At 44.9% G+C, this 20,188-nt stretch overlaps 1 protein-coding gene across 4 annotated transcripts in view; it reads left to right on the forward strand.

The window, feature by feature from the left end:
• The window catches only part of LOC138748421 (transient receptor potential cation channel subfamily M member 4-like), a 73,276-nt gene that overhangs the window by 39,173 nt on the left and 13,915 nt on the right, over window positions 1-20,188 (forward strand). For 3 of the 4 annotated variants that reach the window (XM_069908613.1, XM_069908614.1, XM_069908615.1), the window contains exons 18-24: window positions 9,171-9,289; window positions 11,413-11,545; window positions 12,135-12,309; window positions 12,723-12,891; window positions 15,226-15,407; window positions 16,232-16,364; window positions 18,383-18,455. In XM_069908613.1, coding sequence (XP_069764714.1) covers window positions 9,171-9,289; window positions 11,413-11,545; window positions 12,135-12,309; window positions 12,723-12,891; window positions 15,226-15,407; window positions 16,232-16,364; window positions 18,383-18,455 — 984 coding nt within the window. Of the gene's footprint in view, window positions 1-9,170; window positions 9,290-11,412; window positions 11,546-12,134; window positions 12,310-12,722; window positions 12,892-15,225; window positions 15,408-16,231; window positions 16,365-18,382; window positions 18,456-20,188 lie in introns of those variants that run through there. The other variant, XM_069908616.1, reaches the window with a different exon arrangement.

Genomic DNA, 20,188 nt, shown 5'->3' on the forward strand with positions numbered 1-20,188 from the left:
TTTGTTTTTTTATGTTACTTAAGAGGAAGATCTCTGGATTTTTTGGTATATCGTTTTCTGTAATATTATTTAATATTTGGTTTAGATCTTCCCAAAATTTTTCTACTTTCTCACATGTCCAGATTGCATGAATTGTTGTTCCCATTTCTTTTTTACATCGAAAACATCTGTCAGATACTGTTGGGTCCCATTTATTTAACTTTTGAGGTGTAATGTATAGCCTGTGTATCCAATTATATTGTATCATACGTAGCCTCGTATTTATTGTATTTCTCATCATTCCGGAACATAACTTCTCCTATGTTTCCTTCTTTATCTTTATATTTAAATCTTGTTCCCATTTTTGTTTAGTTTTACCATTTGTTTCCTTATTCTCCTTTTCTTGCAGTTTAATATACATATTTGTTATAAATCTTTTGATTATCATTGTATCTGTAATCACATATTCAAAGTTACTTCCCTCTGGTAAACTCAGACTGATTCCTAATTTGTCCTTCAAGTAGGATCTCAATTGGTAATATGCCAACACTGTATCTTGAGTTATATTATATTTATCCTTCATTTGTTCAAAGGATAATAATCTATTTCCTGAAAAACAATTTTCTATTCTTTTGATCCCTTTTTTTCCCATTCTCTAAAGGAAAGGTTATCTATTGTAAAAGGGAGTAACTTATTTTGCGTCAATAATAGTTTTGATAATTGGTAATTTGTTTTATTCCTTTCTACATGAATCCTTTTCCAAATATTGAGTAGATGATGTAATACTGGAGAACTCCTACGTTGTACCAATTTTTCATCCCATTTATATAATATGTGTTCAGCTATCTTTTCCCCTATTTTATCTAGTTCTAATCTAGTCCAATCTGGCTTTTCCCTTGTTTGATAAAAATCTGATAGGTATCTTAATTGTGCGGCTCTATAATACTTTTTAAAGATTGGCAGCTGTAAGCCTCCTTGTTTATACCATTCTGTTAATTTATCTAGTGCTATCCTCGGTTTCCCCCCTTTCCATAAATATTTCCTTATTATTTTCTTTAACTCCTTGAAGAATTTCTCTGTCAAGTGTATTGGCAATGCCTGAAATAGGTATAATATCCTTGGGAAAATGTTCATTTTAATACAGTTTATCCTTCCTATTAGTGTTAATGGTAAATCTTTCCAATGCTCTAAATCGTCCTGTAATTTTTTCATTAGTGGATAATAATTGAGTTTATATAGATGGCCGAGATTTTTATTTATTTGTATACCTAGGTATCTTATTGCTTGCATTTGCCATCTGAATGGTGATTCCTTCTTAAATTTTGAGAAATCCGCATTATTCATTGGCATTGCTTCACTTTTATTTATGTTAATCTTGTAACCTGACACTTCTCCATATTCCTTCAATTTCTTATATAATTCTTTTATTGATAGTTCTGGTTCTGTTAAGTATACTATAACATCATCCACAAATAAACTGATTTTATATTCCTTGTCTTTTATTTTTATCCCTTTTATATTATTTTCTGTTCTTATCAATTCTGCTAGTGGTTCTATAGCTAACGCGAACAATAAGGGTGATAGTGGGCATCCCTGCCGTGTTGACCTGCTTAAGTTAAATTGCTTTGATATATATCCATTTACTGTCACTTTTGCCAATGGCCCCTTATATAATGCTTTAATCCAATTAATATACTTCTCTGGTAAACTGAATTTTTGCAATACTTTGAATAAATAATTCCATTCTACTCTGTCAAAGGCCTTCTCTGCGTCTAAAGCAACTGCTACTGTTGGCGCTTTACTCCCTTCTACTGCTTGAATTAAGTTAATAAATTTACAAATATTGTCTGTTGTGCGTCTTTTTTTAATAAATCAGTTTGGTCTAAATTTACCATTTTCGGTACATACTCTGCTAATCTGTTTGCTAATAGTTTAGCTATTATCTTATAATCTGTGTTAAGTAATGATATTGGTCTATATGACGCTGGTGAGAGTGGATCTTTCCCTTGTTTTAGTATTACTGTAATTATTGCTGTTTTACATGAATCTGGTAAACTTTGTGTTTTATCAATCTGGTTGATTACTTCCAGGAGGGGAGGAATTAATAAATCTTTAAATGTATTATAGAATTCTATTGGGAATCCATCCTCTCCTGGTGTTTTATTATTTGGTAATTTTTTTTATTATCTCTTGTATTTCTACTATTTCAAATGGTTCTATTAATTTATTTTGTTACCTTATTTGTAATTTTGGTAGTTCAATTTTAGTTAAAAATTCATCTATTTTGCCTTCTTTCCCTTCGTTTTCAGTTTGGTATAATTGTTTATAGAATTCTCTAAAGTTTTCCTTGATCTCCTTTGGATTATATGTGATTTGTTTGTCTTTTTTCCTTGATGCCAATACCATTTTCTTAGCTTGTTCTGTCTTAAGCTGCCATGCTAGAATTTTGTGTGTTTTTTCCCCTAGTTCATAATATTTCTGTTTTGTCTTCATTATGTTCTTCTCCACCTTATATGTTTGTAGTGTTTCATATTTTATTTTTTTATCTGCCAATTCTCTTCTTTTAGTTGTATCTTCCTTCATTGCTAATTCTTTTTCTATATTTACTATTTCCCTTTCCAACTGCTCTGTTTCCTGATTATAGTCCTTCTTCATCTTGGTTACATAACTTATTATTTGCCCTCTAATGAACGCTTTCATTGCATCCCATAGTATAAACTTATCTTTCACTGATTCCGTATTTATTTCAAAGTACATTTTAATTTGTCTTTCAATGAATTCTCTAAAATCCTGCCTTTTAAGTAGCATGGAGTTTAATCTCCATCTATACATTCTTGGAGGGATGTCCTCCAACTCTATTGTCAATATCAGAGGTGAATGGACGGATAATATTCTAGCTTTATATTCTGTTTTTCTTACTCTATCTTGCATACGAGCTGATAACAAAAATAGGTCTATTCTTGAGTATGTTTTATGTCTACCCGAATAATATGAATATTCCTTTTCATTTGGGTGTTGTTTCCTCCATATATCCAAAAGTTGCATTTCTTGCATTGATTTAATTATAAATTTGGTTACTTTGTTCTTTCTGTTAATTTTTTTCCCAGTTTTGTCCATATTTGAATCCAAATTCAGGTTGAAATCCCCTCCTATTGATATGTTCCCTGCGTATCTGCTATCTTCAACAAAATATCTTGCATAAACTTTTGATCTTCTTTGTTAGGTGAATATACATTGAGTAGATTCCAAAACTCCGAATATATCTGACATTTTATCATTACATATCTCCCTGCTGGATCTATTATTTCCTCTTCTATTTTAATTGGCACATTTTTACTAATTAATATAGCTACTCCTCTTGCTTTTGAATTATACGACGCTGCTGTTACATGTCCTACCCAATCTCTCTTTAATTTCTTGTGCTCCAATTCAGTTAAATGTGTTTCTTGCACAAATGCAATATCAATTTTTTCTTTTTTTAGTAAATTTAGCAGTTTCTTCCTTTTGATTTGGTTATGTATTCCGTTAATATTTAAAGTCATATAGTTCAGCGTAGCCATTTCATACTTTGTTTATCTTACCTTTCCGTTTCTCCATCATCACCTTTCCTTCTTATCCATTTCTGCTTTATTGTTTTGAACACTTTATAAGACAACATTTCTAAAACATCAAACATTTTCCTTATTCTCCTATTTAAAACTTCTTTAACCCCATTCTCCCCTCCCCCTCCTGAGTTGCCCTTTATCCCTTGTCGGGCAACCACATCTCCCCTCTCCATTTGGATTTGCGAATTCACTCGCAAATGTCAACTGATTTTGCAGTGACCATAACTCCTCCCCATCCACCCCCCCCCGGAAAAGATTTCAATTTTCATATGTAACAAAGATCACTCTTTTAATTCCCTCCTTATTCCCTCTATTCCCTTTCCCTCCCTTATTAATTCTTGTCTATACTCTATATATTTTCCTCTAAATACGGATACATTCATGTATACACACTATATATATATATATACACACATATACCCCTTTACACACATACATATAGTTTGTGGTCATTTTTACTCTCATTACATGTCTTCATCTCTCTGCTTGTTTTGTAGTTGTTCTGCAAATTTTCTTGCTTCCTCTGGATCCAAGAATAGTCTGTTTTGTTGCCCTGGAATAACTATTTTAAGTACCGCTGGGTACTTTAACATAAATTTATATCCTTTTTTCCATAAGATCGTTTTTGCTGTATTGAACTCCTTCCTCTTCTTCAGGAGTTCAAAACTTATGTCTGGATAGAAAAAAATTTTTTGACCTTTATATTCCAGTGGCTTTTTGTCTTCTCTTAATTTCTTCATTGCTTTCTCCAATATATTTTCTCTTGTTGTATATCTTAAGAATTTTACTAAAATGGATCTTGGTTTTTGCTGCGGTTGTGGTTTCGGGGCTAAAGTTCTATGTGCCCTCTCTATTTCCATTTCTTCCTGTAATTCTGGTCTTCCTAGGACCCTGGGGATCCAATCTTTTATAAATTCTCTCATATTCTTGCCTTCTTCATCTTCCTTAAGGCCCACTATCTTTATATTATTTCTTCTATTATAATTTTCCATTATATCTATCTTCTGAGCTAACAGCTCTTGTGCCTCTTTAACTTTTTTATTAGATTCTTCTAATTTCTCTTTTAAGTCCTCTACTTCCATTTCTACAATTATTTCTCGTTGTTCCATATTTTCCACTCTTTTTCCTATCTCTGACATGGCCATTTCCATTTTATTCATTTTTTCTTCTGCATTCTTAATTCTTCTTTTTATCTCATTAAATTCTTGTAATTGCCATTCTTTCACTGATTCCATATATTCTTTAAAAAAAGATACATCCATTGTCTTGCTTTTCTCTTCTTCTTCCACTTCTTTCTGTTCTTCTTCTTCTTCCTCTGGGTTGACCATCTGTTGTTTCCTTGTTTTCTTTTTACCCTCTTCTTTCTTGTTGTCGTTATTGTCTGTGTTCTGCACCTGCTGCTGTGCTGCAGGTGTTTCTCTCAGCTGTGGAGATTGACTCCGCAGCTGTTCCCCCCTCCCGTCAGTGTGTTTTTTTTCATGCGCGGTTGCGCACTTTTACTCGGCTCTGTGAGCCATTTTTGTAGTCCCGAGCCCGGGACTTCCACTGACCTGAGGGAGCGGGCTTCTCTCTCTGCGGCGGGCCTCTTCGGACAGGTAAGGCCTTCACCTTCTTCCGACATTCTTTCTTCCTCTTTTCTTCCCGTTGTTTTCGACTTTTCTCTCTTCGCTGCCATTTTCTTCTCACCTTTATTTTTACTTTATTATAAATTTTAATCTTGTACCTTTGTGCTTTGTGTGTTTTTTTGTAACTTTTCGGGAGAGGGCTGGAATTCCCTGACCGGCCACTACTCCATCACGTGACTCCTCCTTATACAAATGTTTATTACAAATTCAAAAGCTGATTTCACACTACAATATGCAACCCCTTCCCAACTATACTTATCAACGCTTGGACTGGTTCCAACTGCCGAAGCGAGGCAACGACTGCACACTTGTAGTTGGTTGTCAGGGCGCCGGTAGCAGCTTCTCCACCTCCCCTGACCGGGACGTTGGCTGGACTTCAGAAGTTCTTCTTCTTCTTGCTGAGAGTTGTTGCCACCTCTCGGAGAGTCTCAAACTTCAGCAGCGGGACCATGGCTTATATTACCCAAAAACTGCTTACCCAGCACCTATTCCCAGCACAGCAAGAAAGATAAGCAAACAAGCTAGCATGCTAGGCTTCTAACGAATAACATAATTTTCAGCTTATCACTTTGAATACAATGGTTTATTTTGCATCAAGGCTAGGCCTCTGACAGTCTGTGACCAAAACAAGCAGGAAGATTAAATGATCTTGGTACACAGATGTCCTTTCGTCAGATAACAGCATCTCTGGCCCCTTGGTGGAATTTAGCTTATGTCTACTGATTCTAAAAACAAGCAAGTTCTCAGCCTTGCAGAACCCAGAGCTGCAAGTTTAAAAAAAAACAGGTTAGAATTTTCCATTACAATGATATAACATGATATGTGATAATATAAATGTTTTGTTGTCATATACATAGATACAATGAACAGATACACCGAAATTCTTAATGCTGCAGCCACATAATATACAAGATACGGGCAGCTCAATTTTGGGTTCATATCCGACGCTGTCTGTAAGGAGTTTGCACATTTTCCCCGTGTCTGTGTGGGCTTCCTCTGGGTGCTCCGGTTTCCTCCCACCTTCCAAAACATACGGTGTGGGGGGGGGGGGGGTTTGCAGGCTAATTGGGCGGCACAGGCCTGTGGATGAAAGGGTCTGTTACCGTGCTGTATGTCTGAATACGCCAATAACAATATTGGAAATCAAAATTACCATCAATGGGCCGTGAGGCAGAAAAATAGACGATGAATATTAATTTATTCATTGGAATGTAGACAGCTGAGAGGGGATTTGATAGAAGTATTTAAAATTATGAAGGGAATAGATAGACTAGATGTGAGTAGCCTCTTTCCCCTGAGGGTAGGGGAGGTTGGAACAAGAGGGCATAAGTAAGGGGACAAAACTTTAGGAGAAATGTTAGAGGATGCTTCTTCACTCAGAGAGGGGTGGCAGAATGGAATGATCTTCCAGAGGAGATAGTGGTGGCAGGGGGTGTGAGGGGGTTGGAGGGTTATGGGTAGAGAGCAGGAGGAGGGATCTAGTGGAGTTGTTCAAGTGAACCGGCGCGGACTTGAGGGGCCGATATGGCCCGTTTCCGTGCTGTAAACGGTTATATGGTTATAAAAGATAAATAAATGAAGACTCACCGCAGCAGTTAGGGCAAGGAGGTGTGATGTGCTGACAGAGTGTTTCGTGGCCCAGGTGTAGTTTATGGTTAGGTCAGTATAAATATTGTGGCTATCCCTTGAGGATGATGGCCTCTGTTCCATTGCCCACCGAGCGAAGACGCCTGTGCCTGTATTTGTTTAACGTGGACTTGATGTTGCCTTCCAAGATACTTTACAAATCAACCAACTAATTCCAATGGGATGGAAACTATGGTGATTGGAGCTGATGGATTTGTGGCAGCCTTCGTCCGCCTTCACAGACATCGAGTTCAGAGTATCTCCGTCCGCCTGTTCCACCACTGAGGACTTGGTTGGATTGTTCTTTGTCGGAGGCCTCGCCCTCGACCTTACTGCCATAGCTCTCAAGATCACGGAACTACACAAGCTTCTCCACCACGACAAAGTGGCATTCCACGGAGAAGGGTCAGAATAGCTGTTGGGGGGGGGGGGGGGCAGGAGAAAACAGTTCTTGAACCTGGATCTCAGTCTGCTCCTTGCGCCCAAAGGCAGCAGCGAGCAGAGGTTGTGACCGGGCTGACGGCTCATGATCTCCTGACGAATGTGGCTGCCTTCTTGAGGCAGCATCTCTTCAGTGGACGGGAGGTCGATGGACTGGGCTAGGGTTCATAACTCCCTGCAGCCTCCTGTGTTCCTGGGCCCTCAAGTTTCCAAACCAGGCTGTGATACAACCACACAGTACACAGTGCACCTGTAGAGGTTCGGTAGGTTATTCAATGAAATGCTTGCATCTCCTCAGACTTCTTCGAAAGCAGAAAGTCCATTGGGACCAAGTGCAGGGAACTCTGGGTTGCATCACAATTTCCACATATTCTGAAATGCTCTCCAGTTAATTAAGTAATCACACAGCCCTGTCCTCTTGTAAACATTGCAGCCTGCAGGGACCGACAAGCTCCCATAACAGGAAACTGCTGGTGAGTTGAGCACCTGTTTTTGATCAAGTTGTTTGATGGGGTCAGTATTAGCCCAGGTATCAGTGAGCACTTCTCTCCCTTTGAAATTACAGCAAACCATGTTGTACCTCCAGCTGAAACACCAGATGGGCTCCACAAGCTACCGGTGAGGCCGCATCTGGAGCACTGTGAGAAGTTCTGGACTCCTTACTTGAAAGCGTGGGAGAGGAGGGTCACCAGACCGATTCCATAGACGAGGGGGTATCTCAAGGATCAGTGCTGGGACCATTATTGTCTATATCAATGATCTGGATGATAATGTGCGAAATTGGATTTGCTCGATGACACTGAGATTGGAATTTAATGCAGCCAAGTGTTAGGCGTTGCATTTTGGAAGGACAAACTAAGATAGGACATCCATAGTAAATGGTTGGGCACTGAGGAGTACAGAGGAACAAAGGGATCTGGGAATACAGGTACATAATTCCCTGAAAGTGGCGTCACATGTAGACAGGGTTGTAAAGAGAGCTTTTAGCATCTTGGCCTTCATAAATCAAAGTATTGAGTACAGGAGTTGGGATGTTATGGTGAGGATGTATAAGACAACAGTGAGGCCAAATGTGGAGTATTGTGTGCAATTCTGGTCACCAAACTACAGGAAGGATACCAGTAAGATTGAAAGAGTGCAGAGAAGATTTTCTAGGATGTTGCTGGGTCTTCAGGAGTTGAGTTACAGGGAAAGAGTAAACAGGTTGAGAATTTATTCCTTGGAGCATAGAAGAATGAGGGAAGATTGTACAGAGGTTTAAAAAAATTATGAGGGGAATAGACAGAGTAAATGCGGGCAGGCTCTTGGATTGGGAGAGAAAAATACGAGAGGACATGCTTTAAGGAGAAAGGTTTAGAGGGAACCTCTTCACTCAGAGTGGTGGGAGTGTGGAATGAGCTGCCATCTGATGTGATAAATGCGGGCTCACTCTTAAGTTTTAAGAATAAATTGGATGGGAGAGGACTGGAGGGTTATGGAACGGGAGCAGGTCAGCGGGAGTAAAGGAATAATGTTTTGGCACAGACTAGAAAGGCCGAACGTCCTGTTTCCTGTGCTGCAGTTTTCTATGGCTGAGTTCCTCCAATAATTTAGTCTGCCACAGTAGAACGAATCACTGCAGGAGAGCTATTTCCTTTCAAGGTAACAAGACATCCCAGTTGACAGGAGGAAAAGCACGTTGCGATGAGGCAGCCAACCAATGCACAGCAAGATCCCACAGTATAAATACTGTTCAATGGAAATGTGTGTTTTCGTGTGTGTGTGTGTGTGTGTGTGTGTGTGTGTGTGTGTGTGTGTATGTATGTGTCCAAACTCATCGACAGGAGTGATTTGTAAAGTTCGAGCTGTGTTTCGGAGTCACTCTGCGACACTGAATGGTTCTGTCTCTGCCCAGACTTTCTTCGTCAGCATGGACATCCCCGTGAAGAAAAAGGTGAAGCTATACTTCCAGGACATGTGGAACATTTGTGACATCCTGGCTGTCGGACTCTTCTTCATCGGGGTCGCTGCCAGGTCATGTCACTTATTGGCTCCCCCTCCACCTCTCCCTCTTCCCCATCCCCTCTCTTCCCTTTATTCCCTCGACCCTCTCCCCATTCCTTTCCTGCATCCTTACTCTCTGTCCACCCCTCCCTCCTGCTCACTCTCCCATCAACATTTCGATCCTCACTCCCTCCACCCTCCTTCTACTATTCCTTCTCTCCCTCCATTCTCCTCTCACCATCTTTCAGTCCACCCTCTCCCCTTCACCTCGCTCTCCAACTTTTCTTCTCTGCCTCGCTCCCCAACCTCTCTCCCTCACCTCTCTCCATACCTCTCCCCCACCACCTCTCTCCTCCACACCGCTCCCCGCCACCTCTCTCCTCACACGTCTCTCCTCCACACCTCTCCCCACCACATCTCTCCTCCATACCTTTCTCCTCCACACCTCTCCCCACATCTCTCCTCCATACCTCTCTCCTCTACACCTCTCTCCCCACCACCTCTCTCCCCCACACCTCTCCCCCACCACCCCTCTCCTCCACACCTTTCCCCCACCACCTCTCTCCTCACACCTCTCTCCCCACACCTCTCTCCTCCACACCTCTCCCCACCACCTCTCTCCTCCACACCTCTCTCCTCCACACCTCTCCCCACCACATCTCTCCTCCATACCTCTCTCCTCTTCACCTCTCTCCTCCTCTCTCCCCTTTTATCATCACATCCTCTCTCAAGTTGTCCCAAACCTCTAGTTTGTCAGTGAGATGTCTTATCAAGTATGATCATGGTGGAAGTGCAGAAAAGCCAAAATCCTACAAACTTGAAAGTGACATTGAGACAAATTGGTCTTGTGCTGTTAGTTGAACAGCAATATTACACAGAAACATATGGGATGTTACTGGTAAAGTTGTATAGGACATTGGTGAGCCCAAATTTGGAGAATTGTGTGCAGTTTTGGTCACCGAACTACAGGAAAGATATCAATAAGATTGAAAGGGTGCAGAGAAGATTTACTAGGATGTGGCCTGGATATCAGGAACTGAGTTACAGGGAAAGGTTAAACAGGTTAGGACTTTATTCCCTGGAGTGTAGAAGGATGAGGGGAGAATTGATAGAGGTGTACAAAACTATGAGGGGGATAGACAGAGTAAATACAAATTGGTTGGTGCCACTGAGGGTAGATGAGATACAAACCAGAGGACATGGGTTAAGGGTGAAAGGGGAAAAGTGTAGGGAGAACATCTTCACATAGAGAGCACTGGGGGTGTGGAACGTGTTGCCAGCTGAAGTGGTGAATGCGAATTCAATTTTGAGATTTACGAAGAATTTGGACAGGGATGTGGATGGGAGTGTGTCCTAGCATGAGGGTTGCAAGTCAGTGGGACTAGGCAGAATAATAGTTTGGCACAGACTAGAAGGGCCGAAGGGCCTGTGCTGTAGTGTTCTGTGCTTCTATATCCATCTGGGGAGAGAAACCAGCCCCTTGATTTCACATTTAATGCAGGAGCTGACTCCAGTATTCCCTCTCGCAGCTCTGCAGTGTCCGCCCCTGGTTTTTGTGCCCAAGCTATTATCTTTTTAATCGTTGTTGGAATTGCAAGCCTATGACTAGAGGGCACAATGCTAAATCTAACAAAATGTACTGGGGGTTGTAGGTTAATCAGGTGTAATTGGCCAGTACGGGCTCGAGATTTAAATTTAAATCTGGAATAGAATCACGCAGCTGCCGTAAATCCAAAACAATTTTTTTCTCTCCTTGAATTATACGGACTGTTCGTTTACAGTTCTTTTATTTGTTTACATGTTTACGTTGAGTATAGTTTTTCTAAACTACCAATTAGTGGTAATTCTGCTGTGCCCTCAAGAGAAAGGGTTGTATGTGATGTCGTGTATGTACTATGGCAATAAATCCGCAACCCGAAATTCTTTTAGATAAAAACATCTGATCCATGCAGATTTCTCCGCCTTGATGTAACTTGAATCTTTATAGCTTCCTACCCGTTCCTGTTGGCCATAGTCCTGGCACGAGTGGTGTTCAAGCAGAGATCTGCCCAGCCAGGCAGGCACAGAGCCGCCCTGGGGTCCTCAGTGTGCGCATGGCGGCAATAGACCTTCTGCGTGGCCTGGTCACTAACAGTCGCCTCTTCCCTCTGCAGGATGTTCAGGGAATGGTACAACATGGGGCGGATGATCCTCTGCATCGACTTCATGGTCTTCTCCTTCCGACTGGTCCATATCTTCGCCGTCCACAAACAGCTTGGGCCGAAGATCATCATCGTGGGCAAAATGGTGGGTGAGCAGGAGGGGGGTATCAGGGTTGCATTGGGGAGGGGGGGTCACTGAGGGAGAGGGTAATCTCCTTGGGGAGGGGTGTTGTTCTTACAGATGGGTGGTCAGTGTATATACCTGTGTATTGCAGTAAGATGCTGCCTTACTGCGCAGAGATGGCCAGAATTGTGGGCCCATCATCGATGTTCCTGCCCTGCAGCTCTGACTATCTTGGTCCGCTCCTCACCTGGCTCCACCTCTTCTTCTGCTGCCATGCGCCTTTCTCCTGTTCCACACTCCCAAGGATTGCTTCTGTTGCCATCCTGGTGGGAAAAGGGTGGTGGAGAATCGGGTAGGGGAGAGGGTTCAGAGAGTGAGCAGGTGACAGGGAAATAAACAGCGGGATAGGACTGTAGGGATTCCTCCCAGAGCTAGCATCAACCTGATGGGCCAAAGGGCATCTTGGTCTGTCACCAGGAGGTGTGAGATAGCAGTGGGTGTTGTTATTGAGGGGAAACAGGTGAGGGGTTGGATGACAGGTTGAGATGGGTCATGGATTCACTGTGTTCACTGATACTCACCTCTTTGACCTCCACTTTGACCTTCCCAGATGAAAGACGTGTTCTTCTTCCTCTTCTTCCTGGGCGTCTGGCTCATGGCATATGGCGTGGCCACACAAGGGCTGCTACACCAGACGGAGACCAGGGCCAGCTGGATCTTCCGCCGGGTCTTCTACAGGCCCTACCTCCAGATCTTTGGGCAGATCCCGCTCAACGAGCTTGACGGTGAGAGCTGTGGTTCCTTGCCCTGTGCCCCTGCGTATGGCCAGATCATCGATGCTGCCCGCTCTCCCGCCAGTCTGATGGGCAGGGAGCATGGGAACAATCCTTCATCCTGATCCCATGCGAATGTCCCAGGGAGAGGGACTGGGGAGGGGCAGTGGTCAGTGAAGGGGACTGACTTGTTTAAAGGGAAACATTGGGATGGTCATCACTTATATTCCTGTCTCCCCACTCCCGTCTCCTGGCGTCTCTGGACATGAAAGGGAATCTGGTCATCGTCTCCCTACTCCTTGTGGGATCTTGCTGCACCAAAGTTAGCTGCTGCGACAATAGCATCTGCAGTTCAAAGACATTTCATTGGGTATAACTTGCTATGGAGTGACGTGGAAGGCGCTATGTAAATGTGTTGTTGTTAGCTGCTCAGATGCCTCTCTCCAACTGCACTGATGACCCGGTGGCGATCCTGATGGAGGAGCTTCCCCCCTGCACCAACACTTACGCCAACTGGCTGGTCATTCTGTTGTTGACGATATTCCTGCTGGTTGCCAACATCCTGCTGGTCAATCTGCTGATCGCCATGTTCAGGTAACTCCGTCATAGAACATTCAGAATTGTTTGGCTGTGGAGTAAGGCCGAATATCTACAGAGAGGAATCCCACTCCCCAACCCCGGAACCCTGTGAATTATCCTTTTTTTTTTACTTCATTTCTGATTGTTGACTTCAGTCAGGGAAAACCAGAGTGTACGATCCAGTGATCACTGGGGGGTGATCAGAGGGTGAGCAAACTTAAGTTCATGGGATTCACTATCTCGGAGGACCTTTCAGGGATTCAGCACACCGATGGCATTATGAAGAAAGCACATCAGCATGGAGAGTGTGCTGTCCGGCTGCATCACCTTCTGATACGGGGTCACCAATACTCCCTTGAGCATAAAACCCTAGTGGATGCAGCCCAGGACACAGGCAAAACCCTACCTGCCATCGAGAGCATCGACGGGGAATGCTGCCGTCGGGGAGCAGAGCGATCATCAAGGATCCAGCACATGCTCTGTTCTCGCTGCTGCCAACAGGAAAGAGGTCTTGGCGCCACAAGATACAACTTGAATCTTTGTAACTCCCTACCCGTTCCATAGTCCTGGCACGAGTATTCAGGGACAGCTGCTCCCCCTGCACCACCAGACTCCTCAACGACAAACTCAATCAGGGACTCATTTAAGGACTCTTATTAATTATTTTTCCCTCTCTTTATACTCCACAGTTTTTTTTTACATTTTTTATTTGTTTACATTTGTATTTTGAGTCAGTTTATTTATTGCACTGCCAATTAGTGGTCATTCTGCCTGGCCCGCAAGAATAAAGAATCTCTGGGTTGGATGTTATGTTGTGTCTGACAATAAATCTGAAATCGGAATCTCACAGATGTCTATCCATTTCTCCTCAAGTCGGGTTGCACTGGCAGGACATTTTCATCACACCCTCTTGTATCTTTTTGCCAACATTTATCTCCCTGTTCCTGATCTTTGGACTGCCTGCTGGGAGCACCATCCAGTCAGTACCTTGTCCCCACCCCAACCTCTTGGCTGCTCCTGTCCAGCCCTGTAGCTCCCCAGGGAAATGTTCCAGTACATCTCCTCTGCACGCTCTCCCGGATGTGCAGGAACCAGGAAGAGATGCCAGACTCAGTTGCGGCCTGGACCACTTAAGGAGATCCAATTAACACTTTTTGGTCTGGACTCTTCCCCCGGCCAGTCTTTATTCAGATGCCTTCTACTTTTTGCTTCTGCCTTGAAGAAGGGCTCAGGCCCGAAACGTCGGTCATGTATCTTTACCTCCTACAGACGCTGCGAGGCCGGCATTTCTGTGTTTTTACTACAATCACAGCGTCCAGACTTCTGTGTTTCACTCCCTGGTTCTTACATTCTCGCCCAATCGGGACACTGCTCAGGGAATCCTATAACATGTCCATGGATTGGTCTTTGCTTTGTGCACTTTATAAACTATCCTTAAGTACTAGAGTCGGGGGGATATACCATGCAGAACAGAGACGGGTACAGCATTGGAGCTCTCTGTGATGAACATGATCTAAACTGAACTGAACCTCTGCTGCCTGCACACGATCCAACGCCCTCCGTTCCCGGCACGGTAACGTCTATCGAAGAGCCTCTTAAACATTACAATCGCTCTCCCGGCAGCCCACTCTGCATTAAAAAACAACACATGGGAAACAGGCCTTCGGTCCAACTCATACATGCTGACCAAAGTGTCTACCTGTCCAATCGTTTGCCTGCATCAGGGCCAGATCCCCCTCAACCTGTCCAATCATATTCTTGCAGCAATAGGCATGGTAAACATCGCATATAACTGTGTAATAGTCAAGTTATTTGGATCAATTTTTTAGGTCAAATTTGGCGGGGGGGGGGGGCGTTGACTTTTATATGGGTCATACTTTTGAGGGTCTAAAATTCACTCAAGAATCCAGAAGTACCATATGTTCTCTTGTAATAGTTGCGTTTTAGGGACCATTCCTATGAGTCAAATTTGAGAAGATGGTGGGGTGGGGGTTGGGGGGAGGTCTCTACTTTTGACTGCAGTAAGTATTTACGTCGTTCAAGGCATCAGGAGCTCGAACAGCTTGGCCAGGTGATAAGCCTGTGTTCGGGGCATCAGGAGATCTGACAGGCGGGCCCACGGTCGGGGCTTGATGTGCTCGGGTGGGTGGGTGGGTGGCCAAAGTGAGGGTGTGTGGTGGGTGGGTGGGGCCAAAAATGGGTGGGGTGAATTGACCATTACACGGGATTGACTCTTAGGCAAGTATATTAATTACCAGTCTAAAGAAGATGTAATATTTTGTTATTATTGACAAAGACAGAGGACTCCAGTGTAAAGCATACGGTCTGTTCTTTACACATCTCTTCCAGTTACACTTTCAATAAGGTCCAGGAGAACAGTGATATCTATTGGAAGTTCCAGCGCTACAAGCTGATTGTGGAGTACCACAAGCGGCCAGCTCTGCCCCCGCCCTTCATCGTCATCAGCCATCTCAACATCTTCATCAAGAGGAACATCCGGAAGGTGCCTTCTGTGAAGAGCAAGGCCTTCGGTAAGGCCTCCCGTTCCCACCACCAACCAATGAACTATGCAGAGACGGGGTAGGAGCAGGGTTGGGGGGTGCTGAGCCACACACGCTTTCTCAGAAGGTCGGATCTGACCCCCCCCCCACCAAATCTGCGCCACGTGAGCAGATTCCCTTGCCGGCCAACCCAACATCCCTCCTCCTCCCCGACCCCACTCTGAGGACAGGGCGGGACAGCACCAGTTTGCTGAGTGAATGGCCTCTGCAGTGGGCTCTTGTGGCTCAGACCCCAGCCTGACTCGAGAGCTCAAGGGCACATCCAGAGAATAACTTGCAGGCACAGAATGGTCCAACAATCAAATGGCTGGAAACACTCTGCTGGCCAGACAGTATCTGTGGAGAGGCAATGAACGACCCTGTGTCAGATTTGGGAAGATTACTGGGTGATAACATTTCTTTGTTCCCATACCAACAGAGGTGAGACATCGCCTTCTAACAACTTCATTCATTCAACAGTCTCGCCCTATTTCAGTTTTTCTCCTATCCAGCTTCCCCTCCCATGTTCTTACCTATCCTTCCCAGTTGGGAAGGGTCTCCTCCCTGGAACGTCAGCTCCGTTTCTCTCTCCACTGGGCCCTGCTTGACCTGCTGAGACTGGCTTTGTCCAACATCTGCAGCTCTTACTTGGGACAGGATCTTATCATTTAGGCGGAAGAGGGAGGGAACGAGCCTTTCCTCTTCCCTGGTACCCCTCCCTCATCATTAAACCAGGCGGGATGGTTCAAATATCTCTAGGCTGAGGACACCGACTTCCCATTCGAGGGAGACTAACGGTCAGATTTTGTTTGCAGTGATGGACCTGCCCAAGTCGGTCGCCAGCAGGCTAATGACGTGGGAGGCAGTGCAGAAAGAGAATTACCTGGTGCGCTGCAACAGGGCAAAGCGCGAGAGTAACATGGAACAGCTGAAGAGGACGGCGCAGAAGTGAGCGCATTCTAGCTGCAGGGAGGATAAGACTGGGGCAGCAGGGGGAACTTCAGCCCCCTAACTTGTTCTGCTCTCCCATGAGATGATGGCTTCGCACCAGAGAGCTGCCGTTCCCAATGCCCCTTCTGAATAAAGGGGGGAGGGGAATGAAAAACAAAAGTCTGCAGGCTCTGTGATTGTAGTAAAAACACACAGAGACACCAGAGGATTTCAGCCAGTCTCGTAACTTCCATAGGAGGAAGAAAATATACTACCTGACATTTCGGGCCTGAGCCCTTCCTCAAGGGACGAGCAAAAAAAAACAGGAAAGCATCCTGAAGGCGCGGTTGGCGCAACACTGTTACAGTGCCAGTGACCGAGCCCCGTGCTGTCTGTAAGGAGTTTGTACATTCTTCACATGTCTGTGCAGGTTTTCCACAAGGTCTCCGGTTTCCACCCACCCTCCAAGAAGTACAGGGAGGGATTGTAGGTCAATGGGGTGTAGTTGGGTGGCACAAATTTGTGGGCCCAAAGGGCCTGTTACCATGCTGTATGTAAACATGGAAAAAAAATATATGTTTAAATTTAAATCTGAATAAGGATATGAAGAATGGCAGGGGAAGGAGTCCAGAATTCTTTATTCTTTGGTATTTATTTAGATGCCTTCCTGTTCCTTGCTTAGACCTTAACGAAGGGCTCAGGCCCAAAACGTCGGTAATATATCTTTACCTCCTATGGACACTGCGAGACCGGCTGAGATCCTCCAGCGTTTCTGTGTGCCCTTGTTCATAAAAACAGGAGGGAGAGACTGATGGGGAAAGGGACTGAGGGGGGGGGGGAAGAGACTGAGGGAGGAGAGAGACTGAGGGGGGGAGAGACTGAGGGGGGGAGAGAGACTGAGGGAGGGGAGAGAGACTGAGTGGGGAGAGAGACTGAGGGGGGGGAGAGCCTGAGGGGGTGGGGAGAGCCTGGGGGGGGTGAGAGACTGAGGGGGTGAGAGACTGAGGGGGTGAGAGACTGAGGGGGTGAGAGACTGAGTGGGGGAGAGAGACTGAGAGGGGGAGAGACTGAGGGGGTAAGAGACTGAGGAGGGGAAAGAGACTGAGAGGGGGAGAGACTGAGGGGGGGGGGAACTGATAAAGAGGTGGGGCTGGGAAACTCAGCCCATAGGGCAGGAGGGGGAGAGACCCTCCACCAGACAGCGTCAAGAACTGGAATCATTGTTGTAACAGTATCACCACCTGCCTTGCTGGTCCAGTCACACCTCCCCTGAAGGGTGGTCACCAGATGTGTATGAAGGGCCCCCAATGTGGTCCTATCACCATTGCCAACGGTTCTGGCCTCACCTCTCTGCTCTCCCAGTTAGGGTCTCAGCCAAATGTAATTGATGCCAAGTCAGTCACCGGTTCTACATCTGACATTAACTTCCTCTCAAAAGGGATGGAGGGATATCCATCCATACCCAGAGCTGGAGGCTGGCAACAGCCTGGATGGCTCTTTCTCAAACAACCATAGAGAGATTGGGTGTATGGTCTTGTTCAGTAATGAGGATATTTTGTGGCTCAGAGGAACATTCCAAGCCACAAAATATTCCGTGGAGGCATTTCTTAACTTCAATCAACCTCTAGAGTGCAAATCCTTCCCCCGCTCCCCACCCCATGAAGAGCCCTCTACGAGAAGGTTCCTGTTGCCGGGGTAAGAGCTGACCCCTGATGTGCTTTTCGTCCTTTTACATTTGATGAGTCTAAATGTGCCCAGGAAGGAAAGGACACGTACTCGCACACACATGCAAACACACACACAACATGCATGAGCACATACATATGCACACAAGTACATGCGCACATGCATACACGTACACACTTCTGAGTGCATGCACACATTTGTATACACACACTTGCACACACACACAAGCTCACACAAACTCTCACACACGTTCCTCTTTCTCTCTCACCCTCTCCCTCCCTTCCCCTCCCTCTGTGTGGTGAGGGAAGAGTCACTTGCCCTCCAGCTAACATGTGTTTCCTCTTCTTCAGGGTGGACACTGTTCTCAACTACATTAGCAACATCAAAGATCACAACCAGCGTCTGAGGGCCCTTGAAAAACAGGTAAGATTGGTGGGTTAACAACGGCACAGCCAGCATCTCCCACTCCACCTTCCCAAAGCCCCTTCCCCTCTGGGACACACACCTGAGAAAGTTGCTGTTTGCAGAGACATCATTTAACTGTCCCTCTGCTTGCAAAGTTGGAAATTCTCCCTGTGTGTGTGTGTGTGTGTGTGTGTGTGTGTGTGTGTGTGTGTGTGTGTGTGGACTGCTAGTGCTCTATGACTATTACCAAAGGTCTGATGGTTGGTGTTCACAGTCCTTGGCTCTGATGCATCATTGCCCCTCCCTGGGTGACAGGGCAGCCTCATAGTACCAGTGGCAGTAAAGTAATCCCCTGGTGCAGTGCCAGACCAGCCTTACCCTCCCTGTACACATCCTCACTTCCTCTGCAGCAGTGATGGGAATCTCTGACGAGGAGATATTGTCTTTAACTACAACTCCAGATTACTACAGAAAGGAGAGGGTGTTAAATACCTCTCGGCCCTTCTTCTCTTCTCTGGAAAGTTCAAAGTGGATCTCCCAGTTCCCAAGAATCCATCAGAAATAGGCTGGGTTTCATTTACAATGCTCCAAATGATCCAAAAATCCCTCACATCTGAGGGGTATCTGTTGGTGAGGATTTTGAGAGCCGAAGGAGGTATCACTTCTGAGAATTTGTGTGAAACTCCAATGGTACAATCTTGGGACCACGAGGCCTATTAGCAGAAATAGACCATTCGGCCTTGATGACGGGCTCAGGCCCGAAACGTCGGTTCTGTATCTTCATCTTTGCTACATAAAGTACACGGTTTGACCTGCTGAGTTCCTCTATTACTTCATACTTGGTCGGCAGACTTTCGTGTTTTACTTTAGGCCATTCAGCCCCTCGAGTCTGCATGGTTGTGAACTGATTCATTTTCCCCACTCAGCCCCACTGCCTGGCCTTCACCCCACAACCTTCAGTGCCCCAGCTGATCAAGAACCTACCAATCTCTGCCTTAAATGCACCCAAGTATCTGGCGTCAACAACCACCCGTGGCAACAAATTCCACAGATTTACCTCCCGCCGGCTGAAGAAACCTATGCATTTCTGTTCTAAGTGGACGCCCTTCAATCCACGGGGAAACAACCTTTCTACATCTACTCTGTCCACGCCTTTCAACATTCAAAATGCTTCAATGAGATTGCTTCCCCCCTAAATTCCAATGAATACAGGCTGAGAGCTGTCAAACGCTCCTCACATGATAACCATTTCAACCCGGAATCATTCTTGTGAACTTCCTCTGAACCCTCTCCAATATCAGCACATCTTTTCTTGAGAAGTCTAAAACGGCTCACAAGTGAGGTCTCACCAATGCCTTATAAAGCCTCAACATCACATCCCTCTATTCCTCTTGAAGTGAGCGCCTTTGCCTTCTTCACCACCGACTCAACCTGCAAGTTTACCTTCAGGCACAAGGCCTCCCAGGTCCCTTTGCATCTGGGGATTTTCAATTTTCATTCATTTAAAAAACAGTCTGCCTGTTTTGACATTGTATTTCATTTTCCACTTCTCTGCCCATTCTCCTAATCTGTCCAAGTCCTTCTTCAGCCTCCCTGTTTCCTCTACACTCCCTGCTCTTCCACCTACCTTTGTGTCGTCTGCAAACTTGGCCACTCATTCATTCATTCCATAATCCAAATCATCCATGTACAACATAAAAAGAGGCAGCAGCCAACCCCCCGCGGACCACCTCCCCAGCAACTGGCAGCCA

Source organism: Narcine bancroftii, chromosome 13, assembly GCF_036971445.1.
Source record: "Narcine bancroftii isolate sNarBan1 chromosome 13, sNarBan1.hap1, whole genome shotgun sequence".
Lineage (NCBI taxonomy): Eukaryota > Metazoa > Chordata > Chondrichthyes > Torpediniformes > Narcinidae > Narcine > Narcine bancroftii.